General features: G+C 44.0%; 1 protein-coding gene across 6 annotated transcripts in view; it reads left to right on the forward strand.

Annotated features, from left to right (window-relative positions):
• TARBP1 (TAR (HIV-1) RNA binding protein 1) overlaps nucleotides 1-22,575 on the forward strand; it is a 2,688,190-nt gene that overhangs the window by 2,427,372 nt on the left and 238,243 nt on the right. For all 6 annotated transcript variants that reach the window (XM_069607367.1, XM_069607363.1, XM_069607366.1 and 3 more), the window contains exon 26: nucleotides 7,308-7,482. In XM_069607367.1, coding sequence (XP_069463468.1) covers nucleotides 7,308-7,482 — 175 coding nt within the window. The remainder of the gene's footprint in view (nucleotides 1-7,307; nucleotides 7,483-22,575) is intronic.

The raw sequence follows: 22,575 nt of genomic DNA on the forward strand, positions 1-22,575 counted from the left end.
TTTTCAGCAAATAGTTGTGGCGTGAATTTTGATTTTCTCTTTAGTTCCGGTATTTTCATAGGGATATCTTCAATTGCTAATTCTGCCATACATGCTTTCTTGCTGAGGTTGTCACTTTCTTCCATTGTTCCCAATGCGTGAATGTTAGTGAGGTCTCCTATAGTGAGTAAACTGGATGGTTCAATTCTGATGGTTTAAATGTTGTAACTTTGGTTGCAAACATTTTTTTTCAATTTAAGTCTTTGTGTAAATTTGAAGAGATCTATGTGGATATCAACATAGTTGTTGTGGCTTGTCGGTGAGAATGAGAGTCCTTTGTTCAGTACTTGTGTCTCTATTGTGGTGAGTTGTTTGTCTAAGAGATTCATGACTAAGTTCTGTTGTTCCCCTGTCCCACTTGTTTCTGTGTCTTTGATCTCGTGAGTCTTTGATCGATTTCTTCTCATAGTTCGCTTCCGTCTTTTGTTTGTTCCTCCACCTCTTCTTCGTTTGGTGTAGTTCGTATGTTTGTCAGTAGGTCTGCAAACCGAACAGTTTTTGTTTGTGTAGGCTTTGTTCTGTTTGCCTTTTGGTGACGCTTGATTTGTTCTGAAAAAAGAGAGCTTGTTTGTTGTAGGTTCTTGGTGTTCTCCTTCTTCAGGCAACTATGATTGGTCCAGTAAGGACGAACTATGCTGACATATTGCATAGGATGGTTAGAGAAGCTCGTAAGAAAAGAACGAGACCTAAGAGAAGTGCTAGGGAGGATGTTCATGAATTGAATGATTACCTGAACACTACAGCACATTTGGGGAATAACATATGGTATCAGCATATGAAGGAAGTGGGAAGAAGCACCTCAAAGGAGGAATGCTTTGTATATGCACTCCTGGGGAAGTCTAAAATCTTCATAGCGTTTGAAATATACATCCAGACAGCACATTGTCTCTCACACATAGCACTCTGTCGTACAAGAGGTCAGTTCATGGGCCGAGATGCCTATCTAAATCGGCAACTGAATGGACAGATCCAGATGAAGACGACTATATCCAAGATAGAAAGACAAGAGCTCATACTAAGAATCACGTGATCAGATACGAAAAGCCTCGAGTGAAAGGAGCCGGAATCAGACGGGAAGTAAACAGAAGACTGGAAAGTCCAGGAAAATCTGCAGAAGAATTTCATAGATGGAAGAACAGAGGCCAGATGCAGATTTGGGGATCAGTGCTTTCACCAGATGGATGGGAAGAATGAGTGGTGATCCACAGAGCATGGGTGGTCATTGGTTGTTATCAACCAGCCTTTGACATAGTGCAGAATGGCTGCACACCTTTATGGCCAAGACTTGCTAAACTACTGACCTGGGTCGAAGACAGAGGAGGACCCTTGAAGATGGTACCTTTGGAGAATGCAAAGCTGTGCTTCAAAAACAATGGCAAAAGAAAAGTTGGAGAGAGCCAGAACTGTGTTCGAATCTTTGATGTACCTGCAATGAAACTTGGAACAGCAGTGATCATGGATAACTATTGGGCTTGTGGATACAGAGCATATATGAAGCTACCCAAGGATTGGGGAGGATGATGCTCACTAGTGAATTGCCATGTTCCAGCATTGGTTATTCCTAAAAGTGACTTAAGTCTTGACAGTTTCCTGAAAACAGATACTCACCTAAGGAAGAACAGACCTTTAGAACTGATTAATCGAATGAAGAGGGAGAACTATTTCTCAGCCAAGTCAATAGAAGCCTTTGACTCCATCCCGTTTGAGCACAGACTGTTCAGCCAGACTTCGTCGGTATTCACAATGATTTTCATGCCGAGAATCCAGGTTGGAGCAAATACCAAATAGCTGCAGATTCCCAGATGGGAATTGCTGCAGACAATTAACACTACCATAAAGGGATTCATTGCTATCAGAGAAGAGCTGAGAGCCATAGGACTGATGACTCTCCAGAATAGATATGTCTTTGACATGATTACTGCTATGGACGGAGGTGTTTGGGCAAAAATCACAGAATCATGTTGCACGTTCATACCGTCTCATGATGACGAGAATGGCACCTTGACAGAGGCCATAGAGATGCTGACGAAACTACACGTCCAGATGATAGACGAAGTGGAAGACATTGCTGATGACAGTTGGTTTGAATCAATCTTCTCTTGGGTTCCACAATGGATGGCAGACATGTTAACGTTCCTTGGAGCCTTGATCGTGTTAGTGTTGCTTGGATTTTGTGTGATCAGAATAATAATCACACAATGCAAGAAGACAGCAAAGAAAGCCATAGGGGTGACAATCATGATCGATGTTGAATCCGGATGGAAGGCCAGAGACTTGACAGATGAAGAAATCAGAGACTTTGTGAAGGCCAGCATCCATGCACCTGAGGGTACGAAGTTCCTGGATTCAAAGAATCATAAAAAGTATGTGGGAAAATTGATCTATTGCGACCCAAGTGGACAGTGCATGCCCATGACTTGGAACAAGGATGAGCATGTAAAATCAGCTGGATGTCTGAAGGGAGTCGTCATGATATGGATCCCAAAAAAGCATTTCTGCAGACGGGGATGTCTAGATATGAAAAAAGATGGGAGTGTGGTCGATGAATTGCCCAGAGCGGGTAGTGTAGAGAAGGAGCCAAGTACCCCTTCCTCAACCACTTCGCCCATAATGCCTATATGTTGGGAACCAGAGTGTGAGACATGATCAAAATCATTATCTGTATATAGATACCAAGGAGAATCCTAGAAGCAAGGTTCCCATTGAGAAAACCATACTTGCATATGAGACAGTATGATTGCCATTTGAATGAAATCCCAGAAGAGACAGAACAGCTGAATGAAAAAGAAGAATGGTGAGGTCACCATCGCACAAAGCCAGCTGACATGTATAGAAACGATACAGAGACAAGGCAATGAAGATATTCTATAAGGCATCAAGAAAGTATCAAATATAAGTGACATCTTGGAATCAAGATGAAGAAACTTATGCTACAGAACTGATGAAGATATCAAGTCATTTTACACGTGTACATATGCAAAGAAACGCAAGCAGATGAAGTATTCTTGAGGCTAGCTTTATATGAATAGAGTGCAGCATGCGCCAACGTATACATATGTAGGAGCAAGTAAAGGATGGATGTTTCCACTATGTATTATAGCAGCGTTGGACTAAAAAAGGAAGGCCTCTTTTCCAGTGTGTTGCAGTTAAAAACAACTGAATGAATTAACAAGAGTGAAACTCAGAAAGGCGAAGCTGGATGAGCCCCAAGAAGCCAAGGTTTTATCAGGCTGGGGTGAGTAGACATTGGATACAAATCATGTGAAAGAATGAAACTCCTGTTCAGAAGACATGGACAAAAACAAGGAAGACGTCGGTGGTCTTTTAGAAAATGGTATTTTAAATCCACTAGAGCTAGATTTAGTGGTCTTCAGTCACGAGGAAGGATGAAGTTGGACGAACATGACGACCACATCTACGCATGAGGGCAAAGTGTGGTTTCACTCCCCTGAATTCTCCAGAACAAAAGAACACTTCCAAGGACAAGTTCAAATCCTTAATTGACAGCAGACCACTGAGGCAATGATAGATGATATGTTAATTGGTGGGGAGCTATGGTTAAAGACTAGCTCACCAGCACCTGGAAGACCAGCCTGCTTGCTGCTAACATAGGTGGAAAAGTACTGAAAGAGGTTAGAGTGCCAAACCAATTCTAGGGGGCCGCTTGATTAAGGGTCCTATAGTTTGTGTAACCAATGGGACGTCGTGTATTTAGTGACGTTCATAGTGACCTGTTTGAGGGGAGGGCTTAGTTGCCCCACCTGATGTTTAGAAACCTATCACTTTTTCACTTTGTTAGACTAGTATGGATGGTATAATTAGATGTTCCTTTAGAACCAATCACAATGGTCACTATGTTTTTGACGTTTGCCACGTAGGATGTCATTAGTAAATGCGTAGGTTGATGACATCAATGACGATTTTGCGTAATAAAATAATGCTTTTTTTCAAGATGCATTGAGAAACCATGCGCTCAGACGTCCGTTGTCCATTGTACTCCCTGTTTTAGATACTTGATATTAAAACAGTTCTCTTTTTGCCAACTACCTGACTCGTTTTGATTATTGATGTTTGAGTAACTTCTGCATCCTCATTCATCTCAAGGATATTGATACCTCGTCTTAAAGGGCTGGAGTCTCCCAGTTCACATGTCTGGCCACTTCCTCAGAGGAAAGGGTCAACGCGATACTGCACAATGTCCAACAGCTGCCAGGTTTGCAGATCGTTTCAGTCCGCTCTTACTGGGAATAGTGTCCTCATGCATCCCCTTCATTCCGCACTGCAGGCTCCAGATGAGACCTCTAAAAGCGTTCCTCGATGCCCGTTGGCAGCAAATATCAGGATCCTGGGAGGACAAGCTTCGCATTACACCAAGTTTCTGCCAAACCCTATGGTGGAGAAATTGTTGCTGCAATCTCACACAGGTCACTCCCTTTTCCCTTCCAATACACCAGGACAGGGTTACCACAGATGCTGCCCTTGAAGGGTGGGGAGCCCACACAGGGGAATTCCATGCCAGGGGACTATGATTGCCTGAAGAACAAGCCCTACATATCAATGTTTTAGAGGTTTGGGTGGTGTTATGGCCCTGATGTCCTTCAAACCGCAACTGCAGAACAAGATGCTAAGCATCTTTACGGACAACACCACCACAATGTTTTATATCCACAAGCAGGGGGTACTCGGTCTCATGTTTTGTCCGCCGCAGAAGCACAAGTGCTGTGGCGTCTACTACGTCCTTCCTGTCCGTTGTTCCCCTGCTCGACATCTGCAGGGTAGCCACATGTGAGTTCTGTCCACACCTTCACACGGTTCTACTACGTTGATAGGAATTCTAGGGAGGAGTCGGAGTCAGCCAAGCAGTGCTTTGCAACCTGTTTTCACAAGGTGGGTGTTCCAGGAGTGAGTGAATTGGTTCTGTAGAGCTATGCCCCCGCCCATTGGTTGTGTATATGTACTGCTGTATAATCCTATTCAATAAGCATGTGAATCCATGAAAGACCCAATGCTGAAGAAGGAATAAGTTACTTACCTGTAACCCCTGTTCTCCAGCATTGTTATCTTTCATTGATTCACATGCAACTCTCCCGCCGATCCCTCTCTTGTTCATTTTGCCACATTACTTGTGCTACCAAATCTGAAGAGAGCAACCAGGGGTGGAACTAAGGTGACCTGTCTAATTGACTGTGGGCAATATGGCCCAAAAGGACACTAATAGAGTACTAAAGTGACAAGCAGTTTTTGTTCTTCAAATTAAGGGTAAACTGATAAAAGAATACCAAGGATTCCCAGCTTGATGATAAGGAATATTCAATAAGCATGTGAATCCATGAAAAATATCCATGCTGGAGAATATGATTTACAGGTAAGTCACATATTCCTTTCCCTACTCCTCGTAATTTTTCCTCCATCCCTCTGTTCTCCTCCATTTCTTTCATCTCTTGTTTCTTTCCAATCACCTCCTTTCTCTCATGCTTCCTCTAGTGTATCGTTCCTCCTTACTTCTCAACCTCCAGTTGCTTGGTCTCTCCTCCAACCTCTCCCTATTCTTTCCACTTCCTTTCTAGCTTCCTGATTCCAGCTGCTTCCCTCCCCCCACTTAAACTGCACTTTACCCCATTCACCGTTCACACCCATCTGCCAGAACCAGTTCCTTAAAAAGTGGCCTTCTTTGACTTACATAACTAAATAGTGCTTTCTTTTCCTCTCTGCAATTTCATTAACTCGCTGTTCCTGTTGTGCAACCTTCTTATATAAGCTCTGCCTCCATGCCGCTGGGGATAGAACCTTGGCTCATGGCCATCTTGGATCTCTGTATCGCACTCACTCTAAGCAGACCTGCTCGGGTTCACTCATTCACAAACCTGAACCACACTGATTTGTAATAGGATGTATCAGCTCTACCATGCTTCACCGTGGTGTCTGGAGAGATTTGTGTGGAGCTGAAGACCTAAGGCTTGTACAGCTCCAGTTATAACCGAAGGACGTCCCTTAAGGCGTGCAGTGCACCAATGACACTGTGATGCAGTCCGTGTAGGGCTCTGTTGTGACCTCTAGTAGTTAAGAATATGTTCTGAGGGAGGCCGGATTTAGAGCAAAGGACAAGTCCCTGCTCAGGACAGCCCTGACATTGGGCAAGAAAATGTTGGCAACAGGATTTGGGCCTCCCTACGCCTCCCAACTTTCAGACGTGGCTATAGGGGATGAACATTGTGTAGAGATGGAGAAGAGAATGTACCGAGACAAGGGGAGTCCTTAAATATTTAAACAAATATGGGCCAAATGGCTGGATGCGGGGTAGACCATCTTTTGTGGGAAGTCTGTTGGGGAGGACAGTGGGTGGGGGGCAGGAGGCAGGTACGAGAGACAGTCGAAAGAGCAAATGCTGCTGGGAACGGGTGGAGAAGGAAGGAGCAAGTGGGTGGAGAGGGCAGGATGTATTGGTTTTTGAATATGTGATCAACTTTTGGTTACAATGTGCCTCATTAAGAGTCCGGCTGTAGCTGTGCCGGTAAAAACAGCACGGCTGCCGCTGGAGTCATTTTCTCCGGCACCCAGCAATGGGGACTTAGCAGGGCATTACAGCCCCAGCGGTCCCAGTAACCTCCCATTACCGGGCACCAGAAAATATTACTCCCCATTCCCATTCGAGTCATATTGGACTCAATGGGAATGGGGAGGACGGATGCGCCGGCACCATTCATGAATGGTGCCGGCGCATCCGTCAAGGTCTGCGAGTGGGTGCCGTTCTGCCCGCCAGGTCAGACCTGGCCACCTGGCGGGTGGAAAGGCACCCGCTCGCAGAACTCGCACTCCGCCAGTAACAACAAATCTGTTTATAAAAAAAAGAATATGTTCTGATTTTAGTCTGAGGGAATGTGATGTGGGAATCTGTTTGAGGACTAATGTACCCATTTGAAAAAGGACATTACTGAGGTAAATAACGTTTTCCTCGACTTGCACTTAAGTGATTAATCAGAGACACTTTTTCTTGTGACATATGCCATCAGTCATTTGGAAAAGACAAATATTGTAATGACCTAATTTTGAGAAATGCATGAAACAGCTCATTCAATAACCTGTTAATGAGTTGCCTTTGCTGTAATTAGGCTTTGAAAAGTGAGTGACATTGATTTGCTAGGATACCAGGTCTCGAAAATGTAATGACCTTGGTAACACTGCGCCGGTGTGACTTTATCCAGGTTGTGTGTAGTACTAAAAAAATACCTACAAAATAATAATTTGTATTATCATTTTCATTTTTACAGACCATATTTTGGACCCTTCCAAGTCTTTCAGAAATAGTTGAAGAAGAATGGATTCCAGCTTGTTCATTTTCCAGGTCTCAAGACATCCCTTTGGATTCAAAATTTATCAAATTGTACAATTCTCGACCTGTACCTCATGGTCCAAATCCAAGTGGCTGGTCTCAACAAGACATTGGTAAGAAATATTAAACAAATACATTTCCAGTAAATGTTAATGAATCTATTATCAGTTAAGTATAGAAAGAGACTTCTGATATAATCTTTCAATATAATTTTTGTGATGGTACGGGGATCTGCAGATAAAACAGGAGGCACTGTAAGGATGACAAAACAAGTGTTATTTTTATGCTTAGGAGAAGTAGTGAAAGCAAAGGCAGGGTGTGTTGCCATAAATAGTGAGGTCAAGGGAACTGAAGTTCCGGGGAGATTCACAGGCGTATGGGACAGTTTCTTTCGGGGTTCTCTGATAAAGTTCAATAAATGTTTGTAAGAAAGAGTCCATAAAAAGAAATGACACCCATTTATTTATGTAATTTGGTTTATCAAAAACGTACACAACACTCAAACTTAACATTTCATAAACATAAGTTAATACATTCATAACTAATACTCACATATAAAAACATTTTTTTAAAGTAATCCACTTAAAACCAAACGTTATCATAACATACTCAATTATTCTAAAACATTGTCATCATTAATGTTAATTTTATGTTTAAATATTTTTATAATCAGAATTGAATAAAGGCAAATAATACAAATAGAATGAGTTATTTTTAAACAATTAAATAACTTGCCATGTTAAAACTATATAAATTTGCAATTTCAAAACGTATATAATTGACGAAAACATGTTTAGTCTAAAGGTTTCATTTAACTTATTTGGATATAATAATGAATAAGACAGAACGGGGGAAACATAGATACAATAACAGGACATAAAACATTAGGTAAGAACAGGGAAGGGATACATTACTAAAATAGTTGAGATCAGTTAATCATGAGTATTCAAATAATGTATGAAACTATTCCATTTTCTGTTAAATGTATGTGTGTAATCAAATAAAGAAGCATGACATTTTTCCATTTGATGGTTGGAGCATATAGAATTCCACCAGGTATTGAGCGAAAGATTAGTAGTATTTTTCCAATGACATGTAATATTTTAAAAAGCAATGTTTATAAATAAGTTAAACAAAGAAGGAGAATCAATTTGACTTATAATAGGATTAATTATAGATCCAATCATGAGATTAGCAAGTGTTAGTGGTTTTGTGAGATGGAAAATTGATTGCATGCATGACCAAACTTTAGACTAGAAAGCATGAACATATTTACATTTAAAAATTAAGAGTAAAATCTGCATTTGGTTCAGAACATGACCAACAATTATTAGATAAACTATCTAAAGCTTTAGCAATATGTGTAAGGGTAACAAAAGCATGGTGTAAAATGAAAAAGTAGGCTTGGGTAAGGTTGGCGGCAGGGGGCACAAATTAACATACTTTCCAGATTTTGGTCCAATGATCTGAGGAGGGTTGAAGATTCCAGTCAATTTCCCATTGTCTGATGGTACTAAGATTAAGTGACTTAGGAGAGGGAGGGTCATTTAGAAACGTATCAAATGTGGCTGCATTAATGGAGGGATTATTCATTAAAAGGTTTAGAAAGGAAGAAGGGGATTTCTGATTAAAGGTAGGTAAGGATTTAGTGATTGATTTGATTAGGGATGTGTAAAAGGGGAGATCAGAAGTGGGAAATATTATATCGTGAACAAATAGTCTGAAAGGGACAAATTCAGAGTTCTGGACGAGTTGTTAAAAGAATTTGATATCTGAAGTGTTTCATCTAAAGATTGGATTTCGTAGGATTTTGCTTATTGAACCAAAGAAAGAGATCTTCAAGATTAACCCTAGTGAAAGAATTTGCAGGGAGTTTATTCCAGATAATTTTGAAAAATTTTAGTGAAAGAAAAGTAGTGATGTTGTGCTATGACGAGGTTATTAGAAAGTGGGAAAGGGAAAGCGGGAATATATGACTAGCTTCTATATTGATCAATAGGGGAGCATTATCTTGATGGGATTCATAATGTTTAAAAATTGTTAATTGTTTCAGAACAAAAGCTTTGTGGTATAATTGAAAATTGGGAAATGTTACTCCTCTTGTGGATTTGGGAAGTCTTCGTTTATTAACAGCAATATGCAGTGTTTAAAGATTCCAAACAAATGTAAGAAGGGGGAGTCAAGTTTTTTGTAGAAGGAGGAATGGATTACAGTAGTAATCATGGATAACGAGTAGAGGATGACAGGGTTAGTCATCATTTTAATGGTGTCAAGATGACCCCACCAAGATAGAAAAAGAGGCAACCATATTTCTGTGACTTTTTCAATTAGAAAGTTGGTATTGAGATTGATAGTGGTGTGGATACATTTAGCAATGAGAACCCCTAAATTCTTAATATGAGATGGTTGCCAAGATGAGCCGGATAGAGGGTTATTGGGGATGTTACAAGTATCGGTGAGGGGCATAACTTCTGATTTATCAAAGTTCAGTTTGTATCCAGAAACGATGGAGAAATTATTTATAGTAGATATTAAATGTTGAATAGAGGAAGCAGGTTCAGAGAGGTAAAATAGGATATCATCTGCATAAGCGGAAAGTTTAATTTCTATATTATTTATAAAGATTCTTTTAATTCAAGTATTCATTCTGATGTTTTGAAGAAGGGGTTCTAAGGAAGATTGAATAATAAGGGAGAAAGAGGACATCCTTGACGAGGTCCTCTTTCAATTCGAAATGAGCAGAGAGAATTGTTGGTGAGGATACGATTTGTAGGTGAGGGATAAAGAATTTTTATCAAATTGATGAAATATGGAGAAAGGCCATGCCAGGTTAAAGAATGAAACATGAAAGACCAGGATACATGGTCGAATACATTTTCAGCATTGAAGGGCAGAAGGTTCATTTGAATTTTGGGAGTTTGCAAGAATGTTAAATAATAGTCGTTAGATGATGCAAGACGACCTTTGATAAAACCAGATTGATCTGGATGTATACGTCTAGGGAGGTATAGTTCTAGTCGCTTTGCAAGAATTTTAGCATACATCTTTGAGTCTGAATTAATGAGAGAGACGGGTTGGTAGTTTTTAATTATCGATGGGTCTTTGTCGGGCTTGGGAAAGAGTATTAGGAGGGCCTCACCAAATGATCCAGGGCTGTGTCCAATTTTAACAAAATAGGAATAGAATTCTAAAAGTTTAGGTGCAATAGAATCAATGAAAGTTTTGTAAAAATCTGAAGTGAATCCATCCGGCCGGAGGCTTTGTTAGGTTTAAGATCCAGTATAGCTTGTTTGATTTCGGTAAGGGGGATGGGTGTTTCAAGGCTGGATAAATCAATAGGTTCGGAAAGATTCATTTTTTTGTTAGCTTCAAAGAAAGGTTTGATATCAGCGGTGTTGGTGGAGGAATCAGAAGTATATGAATTAGAGTAGAAATCAAGAAAAGCATCGTTTTTGTCTTTTGGGTTGGTTAATCTATTACCCCAGGAGATTTTATATGGGTTATATGAGATTTTTTTCTTCTTCTTAAAATAAGAGGCTAACATTTTACCAGCTTTGTTGGATCCATTGTGGAATTTGGTTCTGGACCTGAGAATGGAATTAGCGGCTTTATCAGTGCGTTTAGTCATAAGTGCTTCCATGATGTTAGGATCTGGGTTTGCATAATAAGATTGCTCAAGGGATTTTATTGATGCTAAAAGAGTATTATGAGTGTATTCAGTTTGCCGTTTTTTGATGGCAACAAATTGGATTATGAAACCACGGAGGGAGGCTTTCAAAGCATCCCAGTTGTTATGCATAGATTTATGTTCAGGACGATTATTAAAGAAACATTCTTTAATGAAGGCATTGGTTTTGTTTATAAAGGATTGATTTTTAAGAAGAAATTAATTAAATCTCCATCTAGGAGAGAATTTATTGATGGGAATCCATTCAAGGGTGGTGGATACTGGGACATGATCAGAAATGGCTATGGGGCCAATTTCCGAATTTAAGATGCAAGAAGTTAATGAGGAGTCAACAAAAATGTAATCTATTCTAGAAAAAGAATGGTGAGGTGGGGAATAGAACATGTAATCTTTAGTTTCGCGATGACAGAAGCGCCATGAGTTAATTAAGTTTAAATAATGTAACAGATTTAAGAAGCTGTTCCGAGATTTATAGTTGGTGAAATTTGAGGAGGATTTACGGTCCAGAGTAAAATGAACAATCTGGTTCATATCACCACAAAAAATAAGCTGGTCAGAATTCTTCTGAGAATGTTTTGTGAGAAAGTTGGCCCAAAAAGGGGGGTTGGGGAGCGTTAGGACCATACACATTAACAATGGATCAAGCAGGTAGATTATTGATATTTGCTTCCACAATAATCCATCGACCCTCTGGATCTTTTTCTTCACTAATAGGTGAAAAGTTTAAATGCTTATTGATAAAAAAGACACTCCACCTTCCTTATCCAAAGCATTTGACAAAAGTGTGTGACTGATCCAAGAGGCTCTGATCTTGAGGTTTTCATTATCAGAGCTTAAATGGGTTTCTTTGAGACATATATCAGATTATTGTTTGGACAATTGGGAAATAATCTGCTGCGTTTTAATAGGATGGCCTAACCCTTTAACATTCCATGTGGTAAATTTAATGGACATTGGAGTGGATTAGCATAATACTTACAAAAGTAAAGTATAATGCATAAAAACAATAGTCCTAAATAAGCAGCCTTAAGCAACCTTTACAGGATATGAAGACATTGCTGAAGTATAAATAATTGAGTATAATCATAGTGTCTGAATATATGGGGAAGAACATAAGGGAGGAAAGTCGACAATAGAAGGAAAGACCTATAAGTACGTCCAAGGTGAATAAGAATGGATATATGTAAATAAGTAATGGCAAAAGGGTAGAAAAGAGATTAACTTGAAAGTGAGCGATCAAGAGTAGGAAATACCAAAGAGAGGAGACGGAATAAGCACAGCAAAGAGAGATACGAGCAAAAGGAGAGAGTAACGATATTAATTGCAAAGGTTTGAACATGCTGTATATTCAGTAGAACCATAGAAAGTTGAATCTAACTAATCAGTAGGGTAATACATTATAACTCTAACAAGATAATGGTATAATGTAAAACCCGTTCAAAATTGATCAAGTTTGCAAGGTTGAAAGTGAAGGATCTATGGATTTGATGGGAGATCTTGATTTGTCTCGGAGATGAGTTGAGGTGGATGGAATATCTAATGAGATTGAGGAGGTTGATCCGCTACGTTTAGGAGTGTATTTGATGTTTTGGTTCTTGGGTATCCTGAAAGTCCACAAGGGAGGTTGAAGATCTGATATGGAAGTGTTAGTTACGGAAGTCAGAGAAGATGTATCCATTGGTGTTGGTTGCAAAGCTTGGAGTAGATTATGAAGTTCAGTTGGATCTGTGAATTCTTTAGTGGGACCGTTGGAAATGGTAATGATCATTTTAGCGGGGTCTAACAGACCATATCTGATATTAAGGGATTTTAGGAGAGGTCTCATGTCTAGAAATCTTTTGCTTTTAGCTTGGAGGAGTCTGGGTAAACGAAGATTCTATTGCTTTGGAAGAGAATGGGGGAATTTTTCCTGTCCGTTAGAGTTTGACGCGTGTGTTAGTGTCGAAGAAAACCAGCAATAAAGGGTCTTGGTGAGGAGTTATTGCTGGAGAAACAGGGTCTCATCCTGTGAGCCTGTTGTCATTCCATTGGTGGAGAGGAGGAGATCCCAAGGGCGGAGGGAATCCATTTGGTTAGAAAGTTGATGGGGTCATCACATTGAGCTCTTTCAGGAATCTCATAAAAACAAAGATTGTCTCTACGATTTCTGTCCTCTAACTCCATAATTTCACCCTCCATCTGTATTAGTTTTGTTTGCATGTTTTCTAAGCCTTCTATTCTGTCCTCCAAGGTACTAACTTTCTTCTGCTTCGTCAAGTCTGCCAGAGAATAACTTGATGTCATTTTTGAAGCCTTTGAGTTCATCCTGAATGGAGGAGGAGCGAAGGTCCAATGTGGAAATAGAGGAACAAATGTGACTAAGTTCTTCTAGAATTTTCTCCATACAGGCATTTAGTGGAGTACTCTTAACGAGAAGATGAAGGTTTGGTAGCATTGGCCATGTTCGAGGTAACAGGTAAAATCCAAAGTAAATGGTAAATAATTTCACCTTGGATTAGATGTAGTTGAGTAGACAATGTTAGGAGAACAAAGGGTGAAACGCTTGAGGGTGTGATGAGTGCAGACCTGTTGAAAGTTAACCCATCAAAGGAAATATCATTATTGCATTCCACTAAGGATTGTAGCCAAATTATATCCGCCGGTGTCTCGTGAAGAAAAAGAAGAATGAAGAATTTGGGGGTTTAAGATACTTGTGTGCTCCTCCGCATGAATAAAAATAAAAAACATGTAACATCAGGTGGACGTGAAGATCAAAATATTGGGCTATTTGAAATCTGTAACGTCAAATGTATGCAACAAGTGAACTATTAGAAGTGGCCAAAAGAGCTACTGAGTAGAACAGGGTCCTTCAGATTGTGACAGGAACAGTAGTTAATTAATTAGGATCCAAGTGGAGCTATTCTGTCAGTAAATCAGAAAAGTTGCAACAGTTACATTCCAGATTTGTGAATACCTTGATTTACATAGACATGTCACGAGCGAAGCACTTTAGATTCTGAGAGACAGTAGATAATTAAATGAGTTCAGTGGAACTGCTCAACCAGAATATCAAAAAGAATCCATCAGTAAAGCTCTAAACGTGTCTATACATTGATTTATATATTCATTTCTGCTGTTTGTGAGATAAAAGCTAGTCGAGTCATTTAGGAAGTAATATAACGCTACTTACGACCTTTGTGGTGAGAAAAACATTTCCTCATGGCAAGCAGGTTACCCAGCTTGCATAGGCCGTGTCAGCTGACGTGACGCATCAGGTAAACCTTTTTGCAAAGCCGCTGCTGCAGTCCTCGCATACCTTCTCAGTTACGTAGTTTGCCTGTGCTTTACTGACAACGACAATGGTTCTGCTATGTAATGTTGCAGAAGAACAGAAGAGATTTAATCCTGAAGGTAAGTGCCGTAATCAAGCTTCAGTAGCTGCTGCCACAGTTCGCCGTTAATATGCATGTCGAGGGCTCCGTAGAGAAAGTTGGCGCCGTTAAGAAGGCGCGAGCAAGTAGATGGTAATAACTGAAGTCATTTTAAAAGAAATAGCACGTTTGTCAATATTCCACAACCAAAATTGTTCCTCATACTCAGACAGAGATCAAATTTATGAACAAATGTTGGTCAGCAGCATGTTCCGAGGGAAGAAAATTCTCCTCGGCTCTCAGAGCTCCTCAGCTACGCGGCCATCTCCATCATCGCTTGGCCACACCCCATTAATGTTAATACTGCTAGCGACAAGGTAGTTTAATGACCCGCCAAAATTCTACACCAAAAGTCATTCATTTGTAACCTTTTCTCAGAGTATACAAATGTATGTGTCCATCTTTTTCTTATCACAACCAGGTCTTCACACACTATGATCAAGTGCTTTAACGACGCCACTGAATCGCTACAAAACGACATAACATTTTCTCATATACAATTACTCCCCATTTGGCGTCTGGATAGCTTCTCTTGGGTGCAATGGCCAGGTCTTTTCTACCTCCACAGGGTCTGATTTTATGAGACCCGGGGTCTCCTTTGCTTCTCAGGTCCTCCCTCACTTCTTCAGATCATTGTGAATCAGTCACGTCAAATTTCGTGGAACTTGGTCCTTAGGCCTACTTTGTGTTCTTGATGAAGACCCTCATCTTCTGTCTCTTCCTCCTGTCTTCTCATCTCCCTCCTCTAGTACTGTTTGTTGTTGTTCTTATGTTCTTCACCCTGTTCCTTGCTCCTTTCTCTTCTTCCTTTCACTCTCTGACCTGCTCCAAACTCCCATAATAACCTTGGCATTTGGCCTCTTTTTATACTGGGGCTGGAAGTCTTAAGGATCCTTAAGTGGTGCAACCATTGCATCTGGATGGATTAAAAAACAGGCCAAGCAATTCGCATTAGTGGTTCAGGCCGCCCGCAACCCCACTACACCCAAGCAACTTCAACTTCATTCTCATACCTGAGCTTCCAACATGGACTCGGGCGCCCTACCATGGGGGCTGCCTAATTCAGTTTGCTGCTATGGAAATCACCTGCAAAGAGAGAGGGCACAACTGATGGAAGAAAACCTGAAGCACTTGCGGCTGACCACTTTAGAGACGCCTGCTCGTACCAGCAAAAAGTGCGAGAAGCCCAGTCTCTACACAGCAGCATTGGAAACATGCTGTAGCGTCTGAGGGACACTGGTGAGTCTGCAGAAGAGTACAAAGGGCCCCTGGACCAAGTGGGGGGACACAGTTATGATGATCCATCCAAGTGCAGCCGCCGTAGAGGGTCCCTGTTGCCCCTCCCCATGAGGGCGCCAACAGCATCCATGAGCCGTTAGCCCATGTCCCCCACCATGCAGGCCACACTTCCGGCAAAGCAACATGCTTAGCAATCTGGGCTGAAGTGTATGAGATAGCACAGCATAGCTCCGCTCTACAGACCCTCTCCAGGACACAGGCTCCAAGCACAGCATCCCGTTTCCACCACACTCCCTCTGACACCTTACAGAATCCCGCTCAGTAATGTGCAATGCTAGTGCAGCCTCTCGTGTGGCATTGCGGGCAGGCCCCCCGACACTGCAAGCAGAACACAGCAGGCACCCCCCCACTCCGGAGCACAGTGAGCACCTCCCGGCTCTCGCCGGCCACTGTTAGTCAGTGTCCGCACCACAGAGAGCTCTAGGCGGCCTGCCCGGGTACGGAAGCAGCTGTCTTGGAAGAGTGGCTTGCTTTGTTTTCTCGTCGCTGCTCACTTCTGACACTAATTTCAGCTACTACTTTGTTTCAATTGTACATTCTTTTGCCACAGTTGGCCTCATTACGAGTATGGCATTACAGGAAAACATGGAAGTAAAATGGCATTAGTGGAATTACTGCCACTATAACGCCCATTTCCTACACCACCTTACTACAACAATCTATAAAAGTTAGTGCATTTACTGCTGTGGAATTACCATTCACTGAAACTCCTAAAAATACTCATTGAGTCCCATAGACTGCATAAATGGGTATTAGAACTGCCTTACTACCACTTGTAATACTGCGGTAAATCCACTGAACTGAAAGGCGGTACAGTAAATGACAGTAATTCCACAGATTTACTGGAGAATTACCACCAAAGTCCTAATGAGGCCCAATAAAAAAAATTTGTAAACTGGTACTAGCTTATATTTTTTAAGTATTTCCCTTTTTAACTCTTTAATGTTGCAAGTGAGGTTTTTTGCTGTTTTATGCAAGGTCTTTTGCCTAAAATTCCAATACACATTTTTTGTAAAACTCCCAAATTGTGGGATAGGTAAGTCCTTTATTAATAACTGATACTGTTACCCAAGTCGAAAGGACACATTTCCACAACACAGAATGGGAGAACATTCGCCCTGCAGGAAGTGAAATCAGGCTGCATACAGTTATTTGCAGCCGAAACATTACCTATTGAGGTGTTTTCTTAGAGCAAGAACTTGCAGTGTTCTCTGTAGAAGACATGTTATTCCTTTTATCTTGCTTTAATTGGAAACTGATGCGAATGGAACCTGTACTCTACAGATTACTCTCCCAGTTCTTTATGAAGAGAAAACCAGACCCTGAAGCAAGAAAATACAACTTTCATGTTGTGATTTGCTAAGCTATTGACACAGCTTTTTTCAATTGCAAAATACATGTTATACCAGGGACATTTCTTTGCACAGGTAAAATAGTGAAAGTTCCACCTCAGCATGCTCATCTATCTAATCCACCAGACGAAAGCTTTGTCTCGTGCATGGAGGACAGAGACACTTGCACTATGACACCTAATCTGGCTGCATGAAATCAAAGAAGTGACTTCAGTCATTGTTTGCTTATCCTTTTATTCACTATCAGAAAATGCCAAGTCTGAATGATTTCAGACATGCATTCAAAGTGCACTTGAACCGTTTTGAACGGGAAACTATTCAGCTTTGAGTGCGAAAATAATTATTCGAGGGAATTGGGTCCTCCGACGTGTTCCATATCTATGACAGTAATCACCACAGCTGTGCTGCTTTGGAAAATCTTTCGGCGTTTGCGTCCTGCGTCGATGACGTCGATACGCCGCCCTCGAGGACCTCCTCTGACAGCCGACGTCACTGGATGTTATAAGTAGGATGCACGACGGCCGTAGCCTCAGTTCCATTCTTTCCGCGAACGTGTTCGCTTCGGAGATATCGGCGCGCCTCGACTCTTTGGAGTTTCTGTTCTTTCGGTTCTTCGAACCTGTTGGTTTGTGAAGTTATCCTTACTGATGTCTACCTCGTCTTCCACCCTGCGTCTGGGCTCTAAGAAGTGCAGGGACTGTGGGTCCAAGATATCGGTGACGAACTCGCACGACGCCTGCCTCTGGTGCCTCGGGGAGGCCCATGACACGGATGTTTATGTCGACTGCCAGTCGCTTACGTCCAAAGCCTTGCGGGAGCGCAAGAAGAAACTGTCGGTAGGTAAGGTGTCCAAGCCAAGGAAGTCGAGGTCTGCGGGGCTTTCGACGGATGATTAGAGGGGCTACTCTCTGCATCGTCGTCGGAAGTCCAGTGGGTCTCGGTCCCGGAGTAGGTCCCGCCACTCCTCTCCCTCTTTGAGGCAATCCCGGAAGTGCCGTCATCGGTCGCCTTCCCCGTCCTCATCCGAGGACTCTGCCCGTCGGCGGGTCGCTTATCCCACCAAGCATGCGATACTGGAGAATGGGCTTCCTTTGGTAGGAAAATGCTAGCGATTCTCGAATTGCAGGGCACTGGTCCGTCCGCGCCTCCGAGTGGGGTCGGTCGTGATCGGTCGAGAGACACTGCTCGTACGCCTTCGGGCTCGGGTGGTCGGCACGATTCACGGGAAAGGTCCCGCGCAGACAAGGGGAATCATTCTCGTCATGCCCGTTTCAGGTCCTGGTCCTCGACGCGCTCGAGACCGTGTGCACCTGTGGTGTCTTCGAGGAAGATGTCGATGCCTGTGGCGCCTAGGTCGTCGACGGACTCTTTCGAGGCTTCGCCTCCGAAGAAGTCGTCAATGCCATCAGCGCCCAGGCTGTCGAGGGACACGCTCGGGGCTCTGCCCTTGAGGCCTGTGTCGACGCCATCGATGCTGTCGGCGCCGCGTTCAGCGTCGACGCCGATTCACTCGACGCCTTTCGAATTTGTTTCGACGGGGGTACCCCGAGGCATGGTGGAGCCCCCTAGAAAGGCTCTGGCCAAGGTCAAGCATGGCTTTGTTCCCCATTCTGTGCCCTCTTACCGCCATCTTGAGTACATTTCAGAAGTGGATGAGGGCTCTGATGATGGCATGGTTCCTTATACAGTGCCAGATGAGATTCTCTCGGGCCATAGCCAAACTGAGGACCTGCGTCAGTCCCTGCACGACGCCAGGGGTCTGGACACCTCTCCGGAGGTGGAGTTTTGTAGGCCTGAGCCTGGCACTCATGCTGACTCCTCGTACCGGCGCCTTATGTCTAGGGTCACCGAGTACTTGGGGTGGTCTGCTCCCCCAAGGGATTTTCTTCAGGATGACCTTACGGATATCCTCGACCAAGGTCCACCAACTGACCCGTACTGCCATTCCATATGGCTCTACAGAGGAGGGTGGCGGCGGCTTGGACTGCTCTGGAGAGTCTCCCGGCAGTGGGCAAGTCTTTGCCGTGAAAATACCGTCCAGCCAGTAGCGACCCCTGCTACTTGACCAAGCACCCCACTCCGGAGAGTTTGGTAGAGCAGGCGGCTACGGCCCCAGCAAAGCAGGCGTTGTATCCTACCATCCCTCCTGATAGGGACGACAAGCGTTTTGATGGTTGGGCGAAGAAGGTGTTTTCTTCAGGGGGTATGGGTGTGCCTTGTCTCGTTTCACACACACTCTGTGGAACTGTGTTTCCTTAGCGGCTGAACATATTCCCGAAGGGGACGAACGGGATGGTTTCCTTGCTCTGGTCCAGGATGGCAAGGATGCCATGTGTGAGGCTGTTCAGTCTGGTTTGGACATGGCAGATTGCGTCAGCCGGTCCATGACGGCGAGCACTGTAATAAGCAGGTTTGCGTGGTTGCGGAAGTGGAGAGTTTGCTCCCGATATGCAGGCCCGGGTCCTCAACATGCCCTTTGACGGGGAACATCTTTTTGGCAGCAAGGCTGACGAGAGCCTTGAGAGGTTGCAGACATCCAAAGCTGCAGCAAAGTCGTTGGGCGGTGCAGTTCGACAACCTCTGCCTTTTCGTCCTAGGGGACAGCAATGGAGGGGAGGTTCCTTTCGTTATTACTCATCCTTTGGTAAAGCGAGAGGAGCTGCCAGTCAAAGGGGCCACCGTAGGAGTGCCAGAGATGGAAAACAAGGTACTCGAGGTGCCAAAGCCGCTCGGGCAGTTGCCTCTTTGCCCTCAGGCAACGCCGCAGCCGCTTCAGCTCAGTCATGAGGCCATGTCCCATGGTTCGCCGGTTGGGGGAAGGCTGGCACAGCGTCTTGTAGAGTGGCGTGCCATTACTTCAGATGTGTGGGTTCTGGAGATCATAGCCCACAGCTACTGTCTTCCTTTCTGGCAGAGGCCTCACGACAATCCACCGGGGAATCTCTCTTTGAAGAGTTCGGATCTGCTCCTTGCGCAGGAAATTCAATCCCTGCTGGAGAAAGGCACCATAGAACTGGTGCCTGTAGCGGAGAGGAACACGGGATGGTATTCCCCTTATTTTTTGATTTCCAAGAAAGACGGGGGATTGAGACCCATCATGGACTTGCACGGTTTGAACAAACTCCCCAGGAAGGACAAGTTCAAGATGGTTACTCTCTCTCAAGTCCTCCAGGCCCTTTAACTTCAGGACTGGTTGGTGTCTCTCGACCTCAAGGACGCTTATTGTCATGTGCCGATCCATCCAAAGCACAAGAGTACCTGAGGTGCGGTTGGCGACTCGCACTTTCAGTTTCGGTCCTGCCGTTCGGATTGAACTTCGCACCGAGGTTCTTCACCAAGCTTATGGTAGTGGTGGCAGCGCATCTCAGGAAAGGGGGGGGATTCACATCTACCCCTATCTGGACGATTGGTTGATCAGGCTGCGCTCTCCCGAGCAAGTCCTGGATCATCTGTCAGTCACCTGTCACTCCCTCCACAAGCTGGGCTTCTCCCTCAACTTAAAGAAGTCCCATTTGACACCAACTCAGAGGGTCCAGTACATCGGAGCAGTGCTCGACACATCGCTGGGGCAGTGTTTTCCTCCCCATGTGAGGGCTCATCAATTCTGCAGATGCTACACAAGTTTCAGCTTGCCCAGAGTCTCCCAGCGTTCAAGTTCTTGAGATTGCTCAGCCTCATGGCATCCTGCATTCTTCTGGTGCCAGAGGCCAGGTTGCGGATTAGATCTTTGCAATGGGCACTCAAGCTCCAGTGGTCTCAGTCCTCCTGCAGGATGTCGGACCCTGTTCAGGTACCCTCCTCGGTCTCCCAGAACCTTCTGTGGTGGTCCGTCGAAGGCAATCTGATGAAGGGGGCTCCTTTTTGGCTACCCTGGCCGGAGGTGACGATCGTGACGGACGCATCACTCACGGGATGGGGAGCTCATGCCAACGAGTTGACAGTCAGCAGTCGTTGGTCTCCGTTGGAGTCCAGACTCCATATCAATCTGTTGGAGCTGAGGGCCATCAGGCTTGCCCTGAAGGCTTTTCTGCCGACTGTGCGAGGAAGAAATGTCCTGATCCTGACAGACAACACAGTGGCGGCCATGCACTACCTCAACCAAAAGGGGGGGCAGGGTCACTTCCTCTGTGCAGAGAGGCGATGCAGCTCTGGTTCTCGGCAATCCAGCAGGAAGTTTCGATCTCGGCAGTTCATCTGGCCGGAGACGAAAACGAGACGGCGGACGCTCTGAGCAGGCAGAGCGCGATCTTTCACGAGTGGGAGTTGGCTCAGGAGATTCTCCTGGAGATCTTTGCCCTTTGGGGGACCCCTCAAGTGGATCTCTTCGCCTCCAGTGTCAACCAGAAGTGCGAAAGGTTCTGCTCGCGGGAATTTCTTCCAAAAGGAGCCTTAGGAGACACGTTCGTGGTGGAGTGGTCATTCGCACTGCTGTACGAGTTTCCTCCAGGCTCCTCATCCCGCAAGTGCTGCAGAGGCTACGAAGGTTCGGTTCCCGGATGATCCTCATTGCTCCGGCGTGGGCACGGAGGACGTGGTACCCGGACCTTCTCGACTTGTCCATCTGCCCTCCACGTCGTCTTCCGTACCGAGACGGTCTGCTCTCACGGGAGGGGGGGGACAAGTTCTCCATCCAGAGGTCAGGTCCCTCAACCTTCACGCTTGGTTTCGGAAAGGTTGAGGTATAAGCATTGGGACCTCCCTGAAGACGTGATGGAGGTGTTTCTTTCGGCCAGAAGGCCCGCAACTTAGTCCCTGTACCGTTGGCGAAAAAGTTTTGTAACTGGTGCAGGGTTAAGAATGTGGATCCTTTTGCATGTCACATTCCTGTGGTTCTGTCTTTTTTGCTTTCTTTAGCCCACAGGGGCTTGGAAGTGGGTACGGTTAAATACCTAGCGACGCTGTCCATATTTAAGCGCTCGTCTGAAGAGTGTTCTTATTTTCAAATTCCTTTAATTTCTCAGTTTCTAAAAGGCCTCACTAATGTGTTCCCTCCGTCACCTTTCCAGGTGCCCGGTTGGGATTTGAACCACGTCCTCAAGTTTCTGATGGGTGCTTCGTTTGAGCCTTTGCATTCATGCCCTTTGATACTGTTAACTCTTAAAACTATATTTTTGGTTGCGGTCACTTCTGCTCGCTGAGTGAGTGAGTTACAGGCACTTTCAGTTAAGCCACCCTTCACTGTATTTCATGAGGACAGGGTTGTCCTTAGAGTTCGTCCTTCCTTTCTTCCGAGGGTGGTGTCGGAATTTCATTTTGGCCAAAAGGTTGTTCTTCCGGCATCTCATCCTCCTCCACATCCTGGTAAGGAAGAGGAGAGGCTCCATAGGCTCGATCCTAAGAGAGCTTTAAGCTTTTATATTTCACGCATGTCCCGGGTCAGAGTGGACAATCAACTCTTCATTGGTTACGGTGGAAAGCGTTTGGGACAAGCTGTGACTAAGCAGACGTTGTCTCTCT

Source organism: Ambystoma mexicanum, chromosome 4q, assembly GCF_040938575.1.
Source record: "Ambystoma mexicanum isolate Mex_15411 chromosome 4q, UKY_AmexF1_1, whole genome shotgun sequence".
Lineage (NCBI taxonomy): Eukaryota > Metazoa > Chordata > Amphibia > Caudata > Ambystomatidae > Ambystoma > Ambystoma mexicanum.